Here is a 14,391-nt window from a genome sequence, read left to right as displayed (position 1 = left end):
TAACATCTGAACAAAAGTACATTTCTGTAATGTCCGTTGTTTCCAGCAATAAATATTATGAATTTTCAAAATATTTTATTCTTTTGTTTTTTTTTTAAGAATCATGATGTATTAGCATTTCTATATATTGTCTATTTAGACAATAAGTAGCATCAGTTTATGGAACTTTATTTTATTGTCATTAAAAAAAATAAAACACCTATTAACGCTCACTGATTTCCTTTTATTCAGACTTGATTCTGTGTACAAAAAATCCAATCTCTTAAGCTTACAGTTCACCTTGAATACTCAACAGTAAAACTTAAATAAATTAATTCTATATACATACTTCCTATATATATAAAATTGTATCACCTCATTTTATTTTCACTCAGACATCTATTTTATGAGAAAGATCTGGGGCTTAAAGGAATATTTTACTATATCATTAATCAGTTGGTACAGATGTTACTGCAAAGAACAAAATGATTCAGATTAAAATTTCTTGCTAAAACTATGAAAGGAAGATATTAAAGTTTTGTTTTGCTTCATAAAACGATACACTCAGCACAAAACAATGCCATTTCTTCGATTAACTTTTTTTTTAATGCAAAGAAGATACTACCACTTTCATACCCCCATCAAATAGTGTGGAGCAAAGTTATCACAGTTTTAAGTGATATGAGAAACAGATGGGTATCTAATATATTACTTCAGATGGTAATCAACATTATAATCAAGAAAGCACCATGAAAATTAAAGTAGAGCACATAGTTAAATGCAACAGGACAAACCAAACTATTTTCTTTTCCCAATAATGTAAGTAAATCACAGAAAGCAATGAAAAGAGAAATAAAGGATAAAAAAAAAATAAACTTACAATGGTGATCAACACAAGAGTTTGCTTTGGTGTGAAATACTTAGTAAAAACATAGGCAGTACCATCAATAGGGTATAGCATAGAGGCAGCCTGCCTCACAGCGCAGCTTAATAATGGCTCGTTCAGTCATATTCCAGTAGGCGCTGTCTATACGTTAACAATTCCTGTTAGCATAGCAAGTGCGGAAAGAAGTTTTTCCAAGCTTAAACTGATTAAAAATTATTCGTGAACAGCAATGACCCAAGAAAGATTGGTTGGTCTAGCAAACTATATTGATAGAGGCAGATATAGCTTATAATTTAAATTTACAAGAGCTTATAAGCAGTTTTATTGTGCAATATCCCCATAGAGCAAAGATTTAATTAATATTATTATGTAATCGTTTTGCATTAATGTTTCTCTTGTAATAAAAACAAAATAACAATTGGAGGTTATTTTATTTTTTTGTCTTATAATCCATCAGGGGCAATATTTAATTGTTTGCCTCAGGGCACGATCTAATCTGGCGACAGCCCTGCATAGAGTACAGACTTATTCTCTAAAAATTTAGAAGTAGCTTGAAGTATGTTTCCACGAAAGGTTTGTAATGCTGAATGAAAATTCTTAATATCAAATGTGGTTATTTACATGGAGATGTGTTATTGCTTACATTATGGAGGTGGTTAATAGTAGGATAAACACACAGAAGTCAATCTAATCAAATATATTCTTTGAACTGCATAAGTAAGCATTTGGATTGTCTTCAGTAACAAGATCTATTAAAATGATTCAATCTATGAGCAACCAAAAAAAAAAAAAATCATGAGGAGTGAAGAATGATATATATAAAGGTAATTATTTGTAGTTTACTAGCAAACCATATTTGCCGTACAATTCTGAATCATTTAATATTGCTCCATTCAGCAGAAATATATCAGAAGCTGTATTAAAATAACTTGAAAAGTTATTTTGATTATGATACTGTATATCAGAAGAGTTGGAAAGTATGCTGTACTTGAGGTTTGTGATTAGTCATTCAACATGTCTGTTTAGTGTTTATCCAATTATCTACCTCCAAAATACTATGATTGCCCTGTTTTTAGCAGTATATATCACTTTTGCCATACATTTATATAATATACTGTAACAGAAGTAAACAAAGTATCACTCAATTAAAAGTATGAAATAAAAACAAAGTTTAATAAGAAATTTACTTTGCAAGATACTACAAATAATGCAACACTTTCGATACGAGAAAATAAAATAATAATAAAAAAAAACTGATCAAAAACTGCTGAAAATTGAAAAGAAAATGTACTACTACTAGCCTTCAAACACCAAATTCTGCATTGTATGTCAAAATACTTGCTAAAAGCCAGAACATATGTAGCATAAAACATGCAACTACCAAATTTTAAAGAAAAATAGTACAAAATTTCCATTCTCTATATTAAAACTGAGAATATCTGACTTAGCAAAAGAACATGAAATGGTCCTGTTATAAAAGTATTTATCAGATTTTTGAATTCTTATGAGACTGTAGAGAAGTCATGCAAATTTGATTCAATATGCATTTAGAACAAGGAATCAAAGTATGTTTAAAAAATGGATCTATTTACCAGCAAACCCACTGATAGCCAATCATCAAGTTATTCTCTCTCTCACACACACACATAATTATCCTGCATAGGAAATATCGTTATTACCACAAACTTTGTAATTACATTTCAATTCTGGTCTACAGATTTCAAATATATATACATATATATAAATTTCCAGATTACATAATTTTTGTTTGTATAACACAGACTAAACAGATCTGTATTCTGATTTGGTCCAACAAACATGCTTCTAATGATCTTGGTTAAGGACAATTTTCTTTTTTAAATCACAGTATTTTACTTTATTATAGTACTTATGTTAGCTACTGCTAATGTTAATTATTTATAATATACATTTCAAGGCAATTCTATATTAAAGCATATTACAAACAATAGCAATAAAGCTGACAATTTCATTACACAAAAGAAAATACTATAATCAACTAAAATAAATAAAAAAAATTACATCTGGTGTGACTTTTTTTTCAATAGGCTAAAAAATAGAATATAATAAATAAAATTGGTCCTACATAACCTATTCTTCAAAAAGATATAACAGAAACAAGAATAAATTACAGTCATTATCACAACACAGAATAAATGTGAAATGCATTTCAGTGACAAGCATTACTTGATTTAGCAAATATACTAAAATCCACTCATTTATTACACTGAGAGGACATAGTTTTAGGAAAAAATTTCTAGAAAAGAACCTAATCATTCAAACTTAAAATTATATACGTATTGGAGAAAAAAATTTTACTATCTGTTGTCAGACATCATTAAAATTCAAACATACATTGAAACTATGAGTGCAGCTTATGAGACCTTAGCAAATGGAAAGAAAGGCACTACTGATTTCATAATTTGTGTATGTCTTTTTCTTTAAGTTTATATCAACTCTCGCTATATCAAAACTGTACTGTATACATTTCAAGTAAACTTTGGTAAAATCATATCTCTGTATAAACAAATGTCATTTGTGCTTTTATATAAAATTTCGATGTATATTTAAAAATCATTAACTTACAAATGAAGTAAAAACTAATTCTTATAAAATGTCTCAGTTGGCAGCATTTTTTTTAGAAATCATTCCTGTAAATGAACTGAACTCATTTCTTGTATATTTCTTTAATTCAATTTTGAAAACTAATTCTTAGCAATATATAATCATTAGTGTATATTTTGGTAAGAATAACACAACACAGTGCATTTATAGATATTTTGTTTTGTTGAAATATAACTTATACAGGGATATATGTCATAAAATAACTCACAGCAAAATAAAATTTCTAAGTTTGCAGGCTATTTTTGAGTATATATTAAGTTGAAATTGAGTTAACATAAAAAAGTAATGACAGTAACAGATGAATGTGTTTTCCAAGTTTTTTTCTTCTGTTTCCTCAACCAATTATTGAATCCAGATAAGTAGAGAAGGCTCATGGTTTAGAACAACTTATACATGCTAAAGAGCATTTAAACTTATGTAATTAAAAGAACTAAAAAGTTTCTAAAAACTGAAATGCAGTAACCAGTACTGTGTGGTTCAATATTCCTTTTTCAGTAAATATTTCTAATTCAAAATTTAATTCAATTCAGGATTCAATATTGAGAGAACTTTTGAAACAGTATAATATCCCTTTTGTATAACTGCATTTATTTTGGTTATCTGAAGCTTTCATTTGTATATTTTAATGACAAATATACTCATAGCAATAATAATGCATATTATCGATTAAGGACTTATTCAAAACTGAAGAGTAACTCCAATTTTTGTGATAAAAGATGCTGCAGAACCCCCCCCCCCAACTCCAAGATTATTTTTTATAGTGTTTAATTTAAGCTCATAGTTATTCCATAATAATTATCTAACAGATGTTTTTCAAAATTTCTAGATTACTGTACTGATCTAAACTAGATATAATCTTCATTAATTCTGAATAAAATTTTAATGGATAATTAAGTCATTCTGTCAAGCTTCATCTGTGGTTTATGTTAATTAATGATTGCATTATATGAAATGTACTCAAAATTATGACTAATAAATCCAAATAAGGATGCAAATATAATGTAATTTTATATATAACAAATAAAATATGTACTCCCATCTTTTTATGATACTAATCCTTAAGAATTTTCTGTGCAAGAAAAGATCCCTTTTATGAATAATCTTTTATATATCTGATCTAGAGATATATAGAATATTAACATAGCAAGTATCCATCTCCATTTCACACATTACAAAAATTATCATTTTGCATGGATTCACTAGTGTATAAAATTAATGCATCAGAAGTTGTATTCCAATTGCAGGTAAAATACAATAATTATATTTTATCTGTATAACCAAATTCAAAAGATATTTACCTTATATACAGAAATCCTATATAACTTAAGTTTTAAGGTCTATGTAACATACAAAGAGCAAATTTAAGATCTCAAATTTCAGGCATTTTTTTATTGATTAAATAGGCATTTAAAATTAATGTTAGGATAATTCTTATGTGCTGGTAATATTATGCATGTGAATATACCACAAATGATTCAATGTAATGGCATTCAAATAAAGTTTCAGACTAGGGGCTAAGCTACTGTTTTTAAAGATTTTAATGGATATATTGTATCAGAATATTCAGATATGAGGTATAAGTAGATCTGATGTTTAAAAAAAAATAAAAAATAAAAAAAAAAATCAGGACAAAAAGCCATAAAGTAGGAATTTACCTAGCAATATTACAATTTATTCTAATTTTATTTTAATATTTCCCTATGCTTATCTAAAATGGTTTTCTATTGGTTTTCGAAATCTAAAAACAAGTACATGGGACTTTTAATAATTTCAAATTAATTTTAGCTCCAGTGGATCTAAAATTCATCTTAATGTATAATTTTCTCTTTTTTTTTCCTGATTATATAATAATGCTTTTAATATAAATTTTAAGGAAGTATATTTTTTTTACTAAGAGATTTAACAGTAATGTTTATATCTAGTTATCTATCCTTTCATGTTGTGTCATCTTAACATGCTCCTTTATATAATTACTACTACTTTTTAGTGACTCATAATTATTGTTAGTATAGTATAGTTTTGCTTTAGTAATTTACATATAATTGAGAACATGGTGTAAATTCAATTAAGTACTCAACTGATTAATAACATGATACATGGACTTTTTTTTCATTGTTAGGACTTAGAAGAAAAAAACATTAATAGAAAAAAAAGGGGGGAGGGATATAAATTAACAAATGTATAAAATGAAAGCATTGATATGTATCCAAATATATTCCAAGTGCAATTACAGCGAAATCTTAATCAATCTACCTTAATTTAGATTTGATTTTTTCTCAATGCTGTAAGCCTTTATACTATACAAGGCAAGTCTGAGATACGGCTATAACATTTTATAAACAGACTGCTCAAGAACATTTTTTAACAAGTCTTTCATTTTTCTTTTTTTTAATAAGGAAAAAAAAAACTACAGTGTATTTCTGGAATGCATTATGTACAATACTGGAAGCATTTCTAGTGTACTAACCATTATAAAATCTATACAGTTTTTCCAGTCCTATGCTTTCATGTATGCTTATATAGCACCCACTTCAAAATTCAGCAACTACATACGTACATACTAACTCACAATACAGTGAGCAAACAAAGTCAGAGCAAGGAGACAACAAATAATACTTTGTAGCAAAAATGGCTAAAATTTATTAACAATAAACTATCATATATAGCCACCTTTCCTCAAAGTGCGTAGTGCACCAACTGTTCCAACATCAGGACTGCTAGGTGTCATATTACGGAGGCTATTCAACTGAAGCACTGGATTTGGCATTCGAGATAAAGGAGGTGCAACAGCTGGAATCAGTCCCATTGCAACTGGACTCTTAACCATTCCTAAAGGTGGTACATAACCCCATGGTTTTGAAAGGACAGCAGAAGAGGTGATCGGAGGCATTTGGGTACTGGATGCTTTTTGTTTTATTTCTTTCAATTCCATGCGTGGCCTCATTGTTAAATATGTTTGGGATGCTTTGACATTTGACTTGACCTCAGTACTGGGCACCTTTCTTGTAGTTGTTAATGATTCACTATCTTCTAATGTTCTTAAATGAACTGGACTGGGGTTTGATTTCATATTAGATGAATTAGATGAAACTGCAACAGAAGTTGGCAGCAGAGAAGCTGTAGTTGACATAATATTTTCCAAACCAATGCGATTTAGTTTTTCAAGAAGGCCAATTTTAGAAATGATAGGCTCTTTAACATCTTCTGAAGCAACATTTTCAGATTGAATTACTGCGACTGATTTACATTTACGAGATTTTTTAAGCAAGTGCAAACCTCTGGCAATGGAAGAACTACCAACTAAGTCTGGAACTTTGACTGCAAAAAATGGTGGTGGAGGAGTAGGAGGAGGAGAACCTTCAGGAGATGGTGCTGGAGTAGGCGTAGGAGACACAATCTATTAAAAAAATAATGAATTATGTTAAGCTGATGTTTTTGTATCCTTATCGAGATTATCTAACAATTATATTGAATTTTTCCTAAATCCTTAAGGTGTGAATAAAGCGAGGAAACTAATACTAAGAAGCCTTTCTTGAGTAAAATATATTATATATATGAGCTTATTAAAACTGGGTGAGCACTCAGTTTTTTTTTAAAAAACTATTAAAAATTCAATATAATTCTAGCTAAAAGGCTAACAAGGATATGAAATTTACATGGAAAATGCCAAGAATTTCAACAGACAAGTGTTGAAGAAGCTATTCACTATTTGGAAGCTAAGCTCCTCATCTTTCAAAGTAACAAGAAATGCCATTAACAGTATGTTAAAAGCATCAAAATTTTGGATAAATGCTGGTTTCGCAAATCAATATTTTTGCTAGGCATAATGACCAGGGTTTGACAAATTATGCAAAATTCTACTCGTCATGAGTAATTGCCCAAGATCCCTCTCCCACTTCACAATATTCGGGAGAGGTTCTTGAATGAGTTCATTTATCTTTGGAAAAATCAACTTCCAGTGGAGGAATTTTTTGAGGCTTTAGAGAAAGCAACTGACACAACGAAAAAGGAAAAATCGGTCCTTGTTGGGGATCTAAATAGCAGAGTAGGAATGATTGTCAGACATACAAAAATATTTTGGGAAAATTTGGAGAAAAGAGCAAAGCTAATAATAATGGCAAATACCTGTTGGGTTTCTGCACAGGACATGGACTGGTTATTACTAACACCATGTTCCAACATAAAAAATGTGCACAAATTCACATGGAGAGAAGAGGCTAGGAATAAGAAAAGTCTCATTGACTATGTTATTGTTGATAGTGATGTTTTCTCCCTGGTGCAGGACACCAGAGTGTACAGAGGATTTGAAATTGAAAGTTATCACCATTTAGTCTTGAGCAGGATAAAATTGAATTTCATATTGAAAAGAAAAACATGTAAGAAAGTTTTAAAGTGAATAAAAGTTGAGCAGCTCTCAGATGTGAACTGTAGACTAAAGTACACAAATATTATTCAAGAAAAAATGAAAGAGTTTCAGAACAGGAACCAAACCTTGGAGATTCAGTGGCAAGCCTTGAAGAAAATCCTGATTGATTCAGCCAGAGAGGCATGTGGTAAGGTTGTCTGCAAGGATAGAAAAATCAGGACTCCATGGTGGACGCAGGAAGTTAAAGAGGCAGTGAAGGAAAAGAAAAAAGCATATCAAAAGGTTCCTGGCAAATAAGTCAGCTTGTGCTCTTAAAGAATACAGAGACAAATGCAAGAAAGCTAAACACTGTGTAAAACTGACTAAACAAAAGTCAGAGGACTTCGACAAGAACATAGAAAATAAATATCAAGAAGGTGGCAAGATATTCTGGAGGTTGTTGAAGAAGCTCAGAAATGAAGGAAAGAGTGCTGTAAAAGGAATTAGAGATAATAAAGGTTACATGAAAAGAGGAGAAAAAGATATCCTTGAAGTATGGAGTAATTACTTCGAAAAAATGCTAAATGAAACAAGCAGGTTTGACAGCATAGTGGTAAAAAAAAACTGACAGTCATGCAGTCATTTTTCTACTTGAAGTAGAAAAAGCCATCAAAAGCCTGAAATGTGGAAAAGCAGCAGGAGTATATGATATTCGACCAGAAATGCTGAAGTATGGTGGTATAAAAGTCTTACAGGTGCTGCACTGCATAATTCAAAAGACCTGGACAGAGGGATGAATTCCCGATGATTGGAGTAGAGCTCTCATAGTAACCATATATAAAAAAGGAAATAAAACTGAATGTGAGAATTACAGAGGCATTTCCCTACTGAGTGTTCCTGACAAGATTTATGTAAGTATACTTGAGAAATGGTTGAGAAGGACTGTGGAAGAGAAGCTTGATGAAGAACAAGCTGGATTCAGGCCAAATAGAGGCTGTCAGGATCAGATTTTCACTTTACGACAGATAGTTGAGAAATCATGGGAATATAACAAAGATCTGTATTTAAGTTTTGTAGATCTAGAGAAGGCATATGACAAGGTGCCAAGAGAGAAGCTATTCAATACGCTGCAGTTATATGGTGTCAATGGGGCATTATATCAAGCAATACTTAGTCTTTATTTGAGTTGTAAGTCAGTCAGCAGTTAGAATTGAAGGTAGTAAAGGAAGGTGGTTTAATGTTAAATTTGGTCTCAGACAAGGATGTACATTATTCCCTCTGTTATTTGTTATCTACATGGATCACATTATGAAGGAAAGTGGTATCGAACCTGATATCAAAATTGGAGGTGTTAATCTCAGCTCTTTGCTTTATGCAGATGATGTTATACTTCTAAATAAATCTGCTACAAGTCTGCAAGATTCCCTGAGTAAATTGAATAACTGTTGTAATAGATATGGTATGAAGGTCAGCATTAAAAAGACAAAGACAATTAAAATAGGCAGAAACATTGAAAATATCAACTGCATTGTGAATGGAGAACCTATAGAACAAGTAAAACATTTCAGCTACTTAGGCACGATTTTTAGTGAAGATGGAAAATTAAATATGGAAATAGACAACAGAATCAACAAAGCTGGTATGGTAGGAAGTCAACTAAATAAATTCATATGGAAAAAGAGAGAAATTAGTCAGAACACTAAATTAGCTGTATGCAAGTCAGTGTTCAAACCAGTTTTAATTTATGGATCTGAGAGCTGGGTTAGAAGTAAAACACTTGACCAAAGACTAGAGGCATGAACAGATGGTATCAATGGCAATATCATATTAAAAACGAGGATATTAGGAAAGAACTTGATATTGTCAGCATCCAGCAATCTCAGGTGGTATGGTCACTTAAACAGAATGGGAGAGGAAATATTAGCAAAACAAGTGTTTTCTGCCAGGATGGCAGGAAAGAGTCCTAGATGAAGACCAAGATATAGGTGGACTGACAGTAAAAAGTGCCTTAGAAGACAGAAATATAAGACCTGATAATATTGGAGTCTTTACAGGTAACAGACTGATTTGGAGGAAAATTGTAGGTAGGAAGTCAGTAATGGTGTACATTTTTCATGTAGTACTATCATATCCTGTACACCACTTGAGGGTATATCAGGAATTTGATGATGATGATGATGAAAATCTACTTCCTATGCCACTATTTTCTTGGTGGTGGTGGTGTATCATTGTTTGGAGAAAATTTCCTTATCTGTTAGAACCATTCTAAGAAGGAAAATATCAATAAATCATAACAGTAGGAAGAATAATAAAAACAACATCATTTTTATATGGAAAATATAATTTGTTATATTAAATTTTGTTACCAGAAACCTGGCTGTTTATATTTTATTCTTCAGTGTTTTGTTATAAAGTTTAAAAAAATTTTGTTCAGAAAGATATTTTTTTTTGTCGAGCCCTGATAATGATTGTAGAGCCAAGACTGATAAAAGGACATATGGCAACAGTGAAAAGTAGAATATTTAATTAATTAACTTACTTAAATGCAGCAATATATTTTGAAAATAATTGTTACAGCAAGCAGCTATAATCAGTTGCATGTGAATTTCCTCCTATTCTCTTAGCTTTAATGTACTTGATAATGATGCTTTGTAATCTTCAAAAAAAAATTAATTTCAGATATTACAAAATAAAAAAATAAAAAATTTTTTTTTTAAATGTGTCATATAGAACACATGACATCTATAGGTTGGTACTCTACATGACAGACTGTAGGGACAAAGTTCAAAGACAACCACAGAGATTTGATCCAGTACAGCACAAGTAGAAGCTTACTGTGGGGAGAACAATGTGTTGTAGTCTCTCCTGATGTGCATCTAATTTTGCATGGCCTTAACCATGCATAGCTATTTCTATTCTAACATAGTCACAGTTCTCAAGTTTTTTGAGTACTTCAGACAATACACTGTTGACAAAAGTTTTTGTTGACACCTTGTTATGTCAAAAAAGTGTTTTAATTACATAGTACTGAGTGGGACCAATTTTGTCCTGAATGACAGCAACTACTTTTCGGGACATGCTTTCAACCAATTTTTGATACGTTGCAACAGGAATGTTCTTCCAGTCTTGCACAAAGCTACCTCCATTGCTGATGTTGGCCACTGTAGTCTGGAGCCAATTTAGCATTCTAATTCATCCCAAAGATGCTCGATGAGGTTAAGGTTCTGAACCAGCCAGTCCAACACTTCAATGTTGTTTTGTGGAAACTTGGATGTGAAGTGCAGTATGGCATGGAGCACTGTCATGCTGAAACATGCAAGGGTCACTGCCCAAGTACTTTCACAGCATCAGAAGCATGAAGTTGTCCAGAGAGTCATTAGATAGCATGGTTTTGGGCATGTTCACCAATGGACCAAGCCCATCCAACTGAAGCACCCCCATACCATTATCGAGCCTCCACCAAACTTGACAGTTGGAATGATGCAGTCCTGCCAGAAACATTAATCTCCAGATCCAAACACAACCATCTCAGTGAAATATTTGAAAGCATGATTCATTGCTCCACAGAACCTTTTTCAATCATCTACAGTCCAGGAATGGTGTGAAAGATATCAGTCTAAATGTCATTTGGCATTAAGGGGGAGGGCAGCTTATTTGCAGAAGCTCTGCTGTAGTAATCTAAGGCATGCAACTCTCTGCAGACATTTCTAGTGTGCTGAAGATGTCAGATAACAGATGTCCCTGCAGCATTTTCTAGGTTGACTGTGAGGTCCACCTAGGACTGTGTGGGATGCTTGAACATTCCAAGACAGAGCTCGTCAATCTCAATTAGTGAGTTTTGGTGGCTTCCCAGGACACTTTACAGCTGTGGTATCACCATCAACTTTCCATCTACAAATGACATAGGCAACAGTGGATTTTGGAATACTGAGACAGATAGCAATGCTACAGACAGAAAGACCAATGATGTGACACCCAACTACCATCCTGCATTGGAAGGCTGTCAGCTGAATGTGGCATCTTGACATTGAGTGCTGCATTTTTTTTGCACTGTACTCAATGTCAAGATGCCATATTCAGCTGATAGCCCACCTTATTACAAAGCTTACAGAGACACTCCCTGAATATCTGCATATGGTAGGATCTGAAATTTGCATGGTGGCCAGTAAGATGTCCAAATACCTCAGATGAGAGATTGCAAGCCAGAGATTTTCTTTTTTATTTCTTATTACCCCCCCCCCCCCAAAAAAAAAAGATTGTTTTGTCTCTAATGAGTAGGATTCAGGTTAGGGGATGGACATCTTGGACTTATTTTCATGCCATCCAAATTTTGAACTTTTTATTTTTCAGTTCAACAGACAGTAAGTAATGTTGAAATCCAATAATTCATTCAATGATGCTGAGTTTGAATGATTCATTTCCTTTCTGGATGTCAGGACTACCCCAGTCTTTGGACAAGGGTAAAAATTACAATATACAGGAGCAGGAAATCAAATCCACAAAAACAGATAGTTACACATTCCATCACAATATAGATCTCAAAAGCTATGGATTATATCAATATCCAAGCTCAAGTCTGCACTGTTATTAACAATAAGCAGAATTAACTAAGAACTCAGATTCCATACTATCACATTACAGAGGTATTCTGTATGATAAAAAAACTATTACTAAACTATTTCATCCACAAACATGAGCACACTTCAAAACTGTTAATAATGAAATAAACCATTATATTTCTCTCCCATAGATATATTAGCTCTCTAAGCAAAAATGCTTAGGAATCAGGTATTCCCCCATCCCCAAGTAGCTTGTTTCAAAAGATGTGCCAAAGCTGTACAGATGAAGAACCAAGCATCAACTGGCCATCATCATCAAGAACTCACTGCATACAGAAAAGCCCCAAACAGCTGCAAGAAAATCATCAATGTATAAAAACTGATTTCCAAAGAGCCAAAATTAAGAAACTTGCATTGTGCTTTTTGGTCTCTTGCCAAAATAATTGGCCACAATTTTTGCCCAACACTGCTACTGCACCCAGATGGCTCTATTGCAAGACATTTTCCAAAATCATTGCATACTTTTCTCATAGGCATGCATAGATGATTTTGGAAAACGTCTGCCAACTATTTCAAACACCAAACACTCAATGCCACCTATGACCATTCATCAGAAAGTGATCAGAAAAATTCTGTCCAAATTACATACCAAAAAGTTCTCTAGTCCTGATGGCATTTCTTCAATTGTCTTGAAGAATTGTGTTCCAGAGCTAACTCCAGTTCTGTGGTGCATTTTTATGTCTCTTATTCCACTGGTATATACTCTACACCCTGGAAACTAGCCCACATACAATCCATTCCTAAAAAGGGATGATAATCTTTACCACCAAACTATTGCCTAATCTCTCTTACACTTCATTCCTCTCCAAAGTAATGAAAAGAATCACAACACCCAAATCCTAGGCTACTTCAAATATACTCAACTAATAAATGACCACCATTATGGATTCTACCAGTGCCAATCAACAGGAGTTCTGCTCACTATGTCAACTATCTCTTGATAAGTACTATAGAAAAGTTAAGTGTAACCCAAGTGGTTACACTTGATATCTCCAAAGCTTTTTATCGGATCTGGTACAAAGGTCTATTAAGCAAGTTTCTGTCATTTGGTCTGTCCCATTCTTCTCCAATTGTGTTGTGCATGACTTTGGATGGTTCCTTGTTCTAATTATACAATTAACATTGGAGTCCCACAAGATTCTGTCCTCTCACCCATCTACTTCCTTCTATACATCAATGACCTGCTCCAGTTGACCACCAATACAATACACGATTTTGCTGATGATAGCACACTACATTCCTCCTCCTCACTTGATAAACCATGCACCACAACCTACAGAGCAAGAACCTCTGCAACCCTAAATTCTGATCTCCAAACCATTCTTCAGTGAAGCTCAAATAATAATAATTATTATTATTCGTGACACCTCCAAGGAGTCCGAAGACTCATTGCGGGAGGACACCTATTGTACAACCCTCCGTCTCCACCACTACACTGAACCTCTACCACCAATCAACAACACCAGCACCATCTACTGCCCACCACCACAGCTAGTATTTTTTGTCTGTAAATTGTGTGTGTTCTGAAGGGCCGATTCGTCTGTATGCGGGATGAAAAACCCGAGTTTCCAGGAGAAAAAACCCTGCTACCTCCGTTTGAGATTGGCTAACTTACCTTTAATTAAAAAGTCCATATAAAGATTCCTCCTGTTATGACGAGAATGGAACTTAGGCCGTTTCCAATTGAAGAACGCAACGTACTGTCGTTCTTCCAATTGCACTACAGAGGTGCTTGTCTTGTCAATGAATGCAAAACATGGTTCTGCCTTACTTCTCCACAAAAAAATATATTCTTCCAACTTCACCTTTGACAAAATGCAGATCACTAAGCAAGATGAGATCTTTCTCTCTCTTTGGTATCACTCTGACATCATCTCTCTTGGGATAACACATTACAGCCATTGCCTCTTCAAATCTAA

At 32.9% G+C, this 14,391-nt stretch overlaps 1 protein-coding gene across 2 annotated transcripts in view; it reads right to left on the bottom strand.

Annotated features, from left to right (window-relative positions):
* Positions 1 to 202: 202 nt before the first annotated feature.
* Positions 203 to 14,391, bottom strand: part of LOC150109456 (trafficking kinesin-binding protein 1-like) — a 574,911-nt gene continuing 560,722 nt past the window's right edge. For both annotated transcript variants that reach the window (XM_090413241.1, XM_090413248.1), the window contains one exon: positions 203 to 6,905. In XM_090413241.1, coding sequence (XP_090269367.1) covers positions 6,165 to 6,905 — 741 coding nt within the window. In that variant the 3' untranslated portion in view covers positions 203 to 6,164. The remainder of the gene's footprint in view (positions 6,906 to 14,391) is intronic.

This window comes from Typopeltis vanoorti, chromosome 2, assembly GCF_054136105.1.
Source record: "Typopeltis vanoorti isolate ZY-2024b chromosome 2, IOZ_Tvanoo_1.0, whole genome shotgun sequence".
Classification (NCBI taxonomy): domain Eukaryota; kingdom Metazoa; phylum Arthropoda; class Arachnida; order Uropygi; family Thelyphonidae; genus Typopeltis; species Typopeltis vanoorti.
The sequence above is the reverse complement of the archived record's forward strand: the minus strand, read 5'-3'. Positions and strand labels throughout refer to the sequence as shown.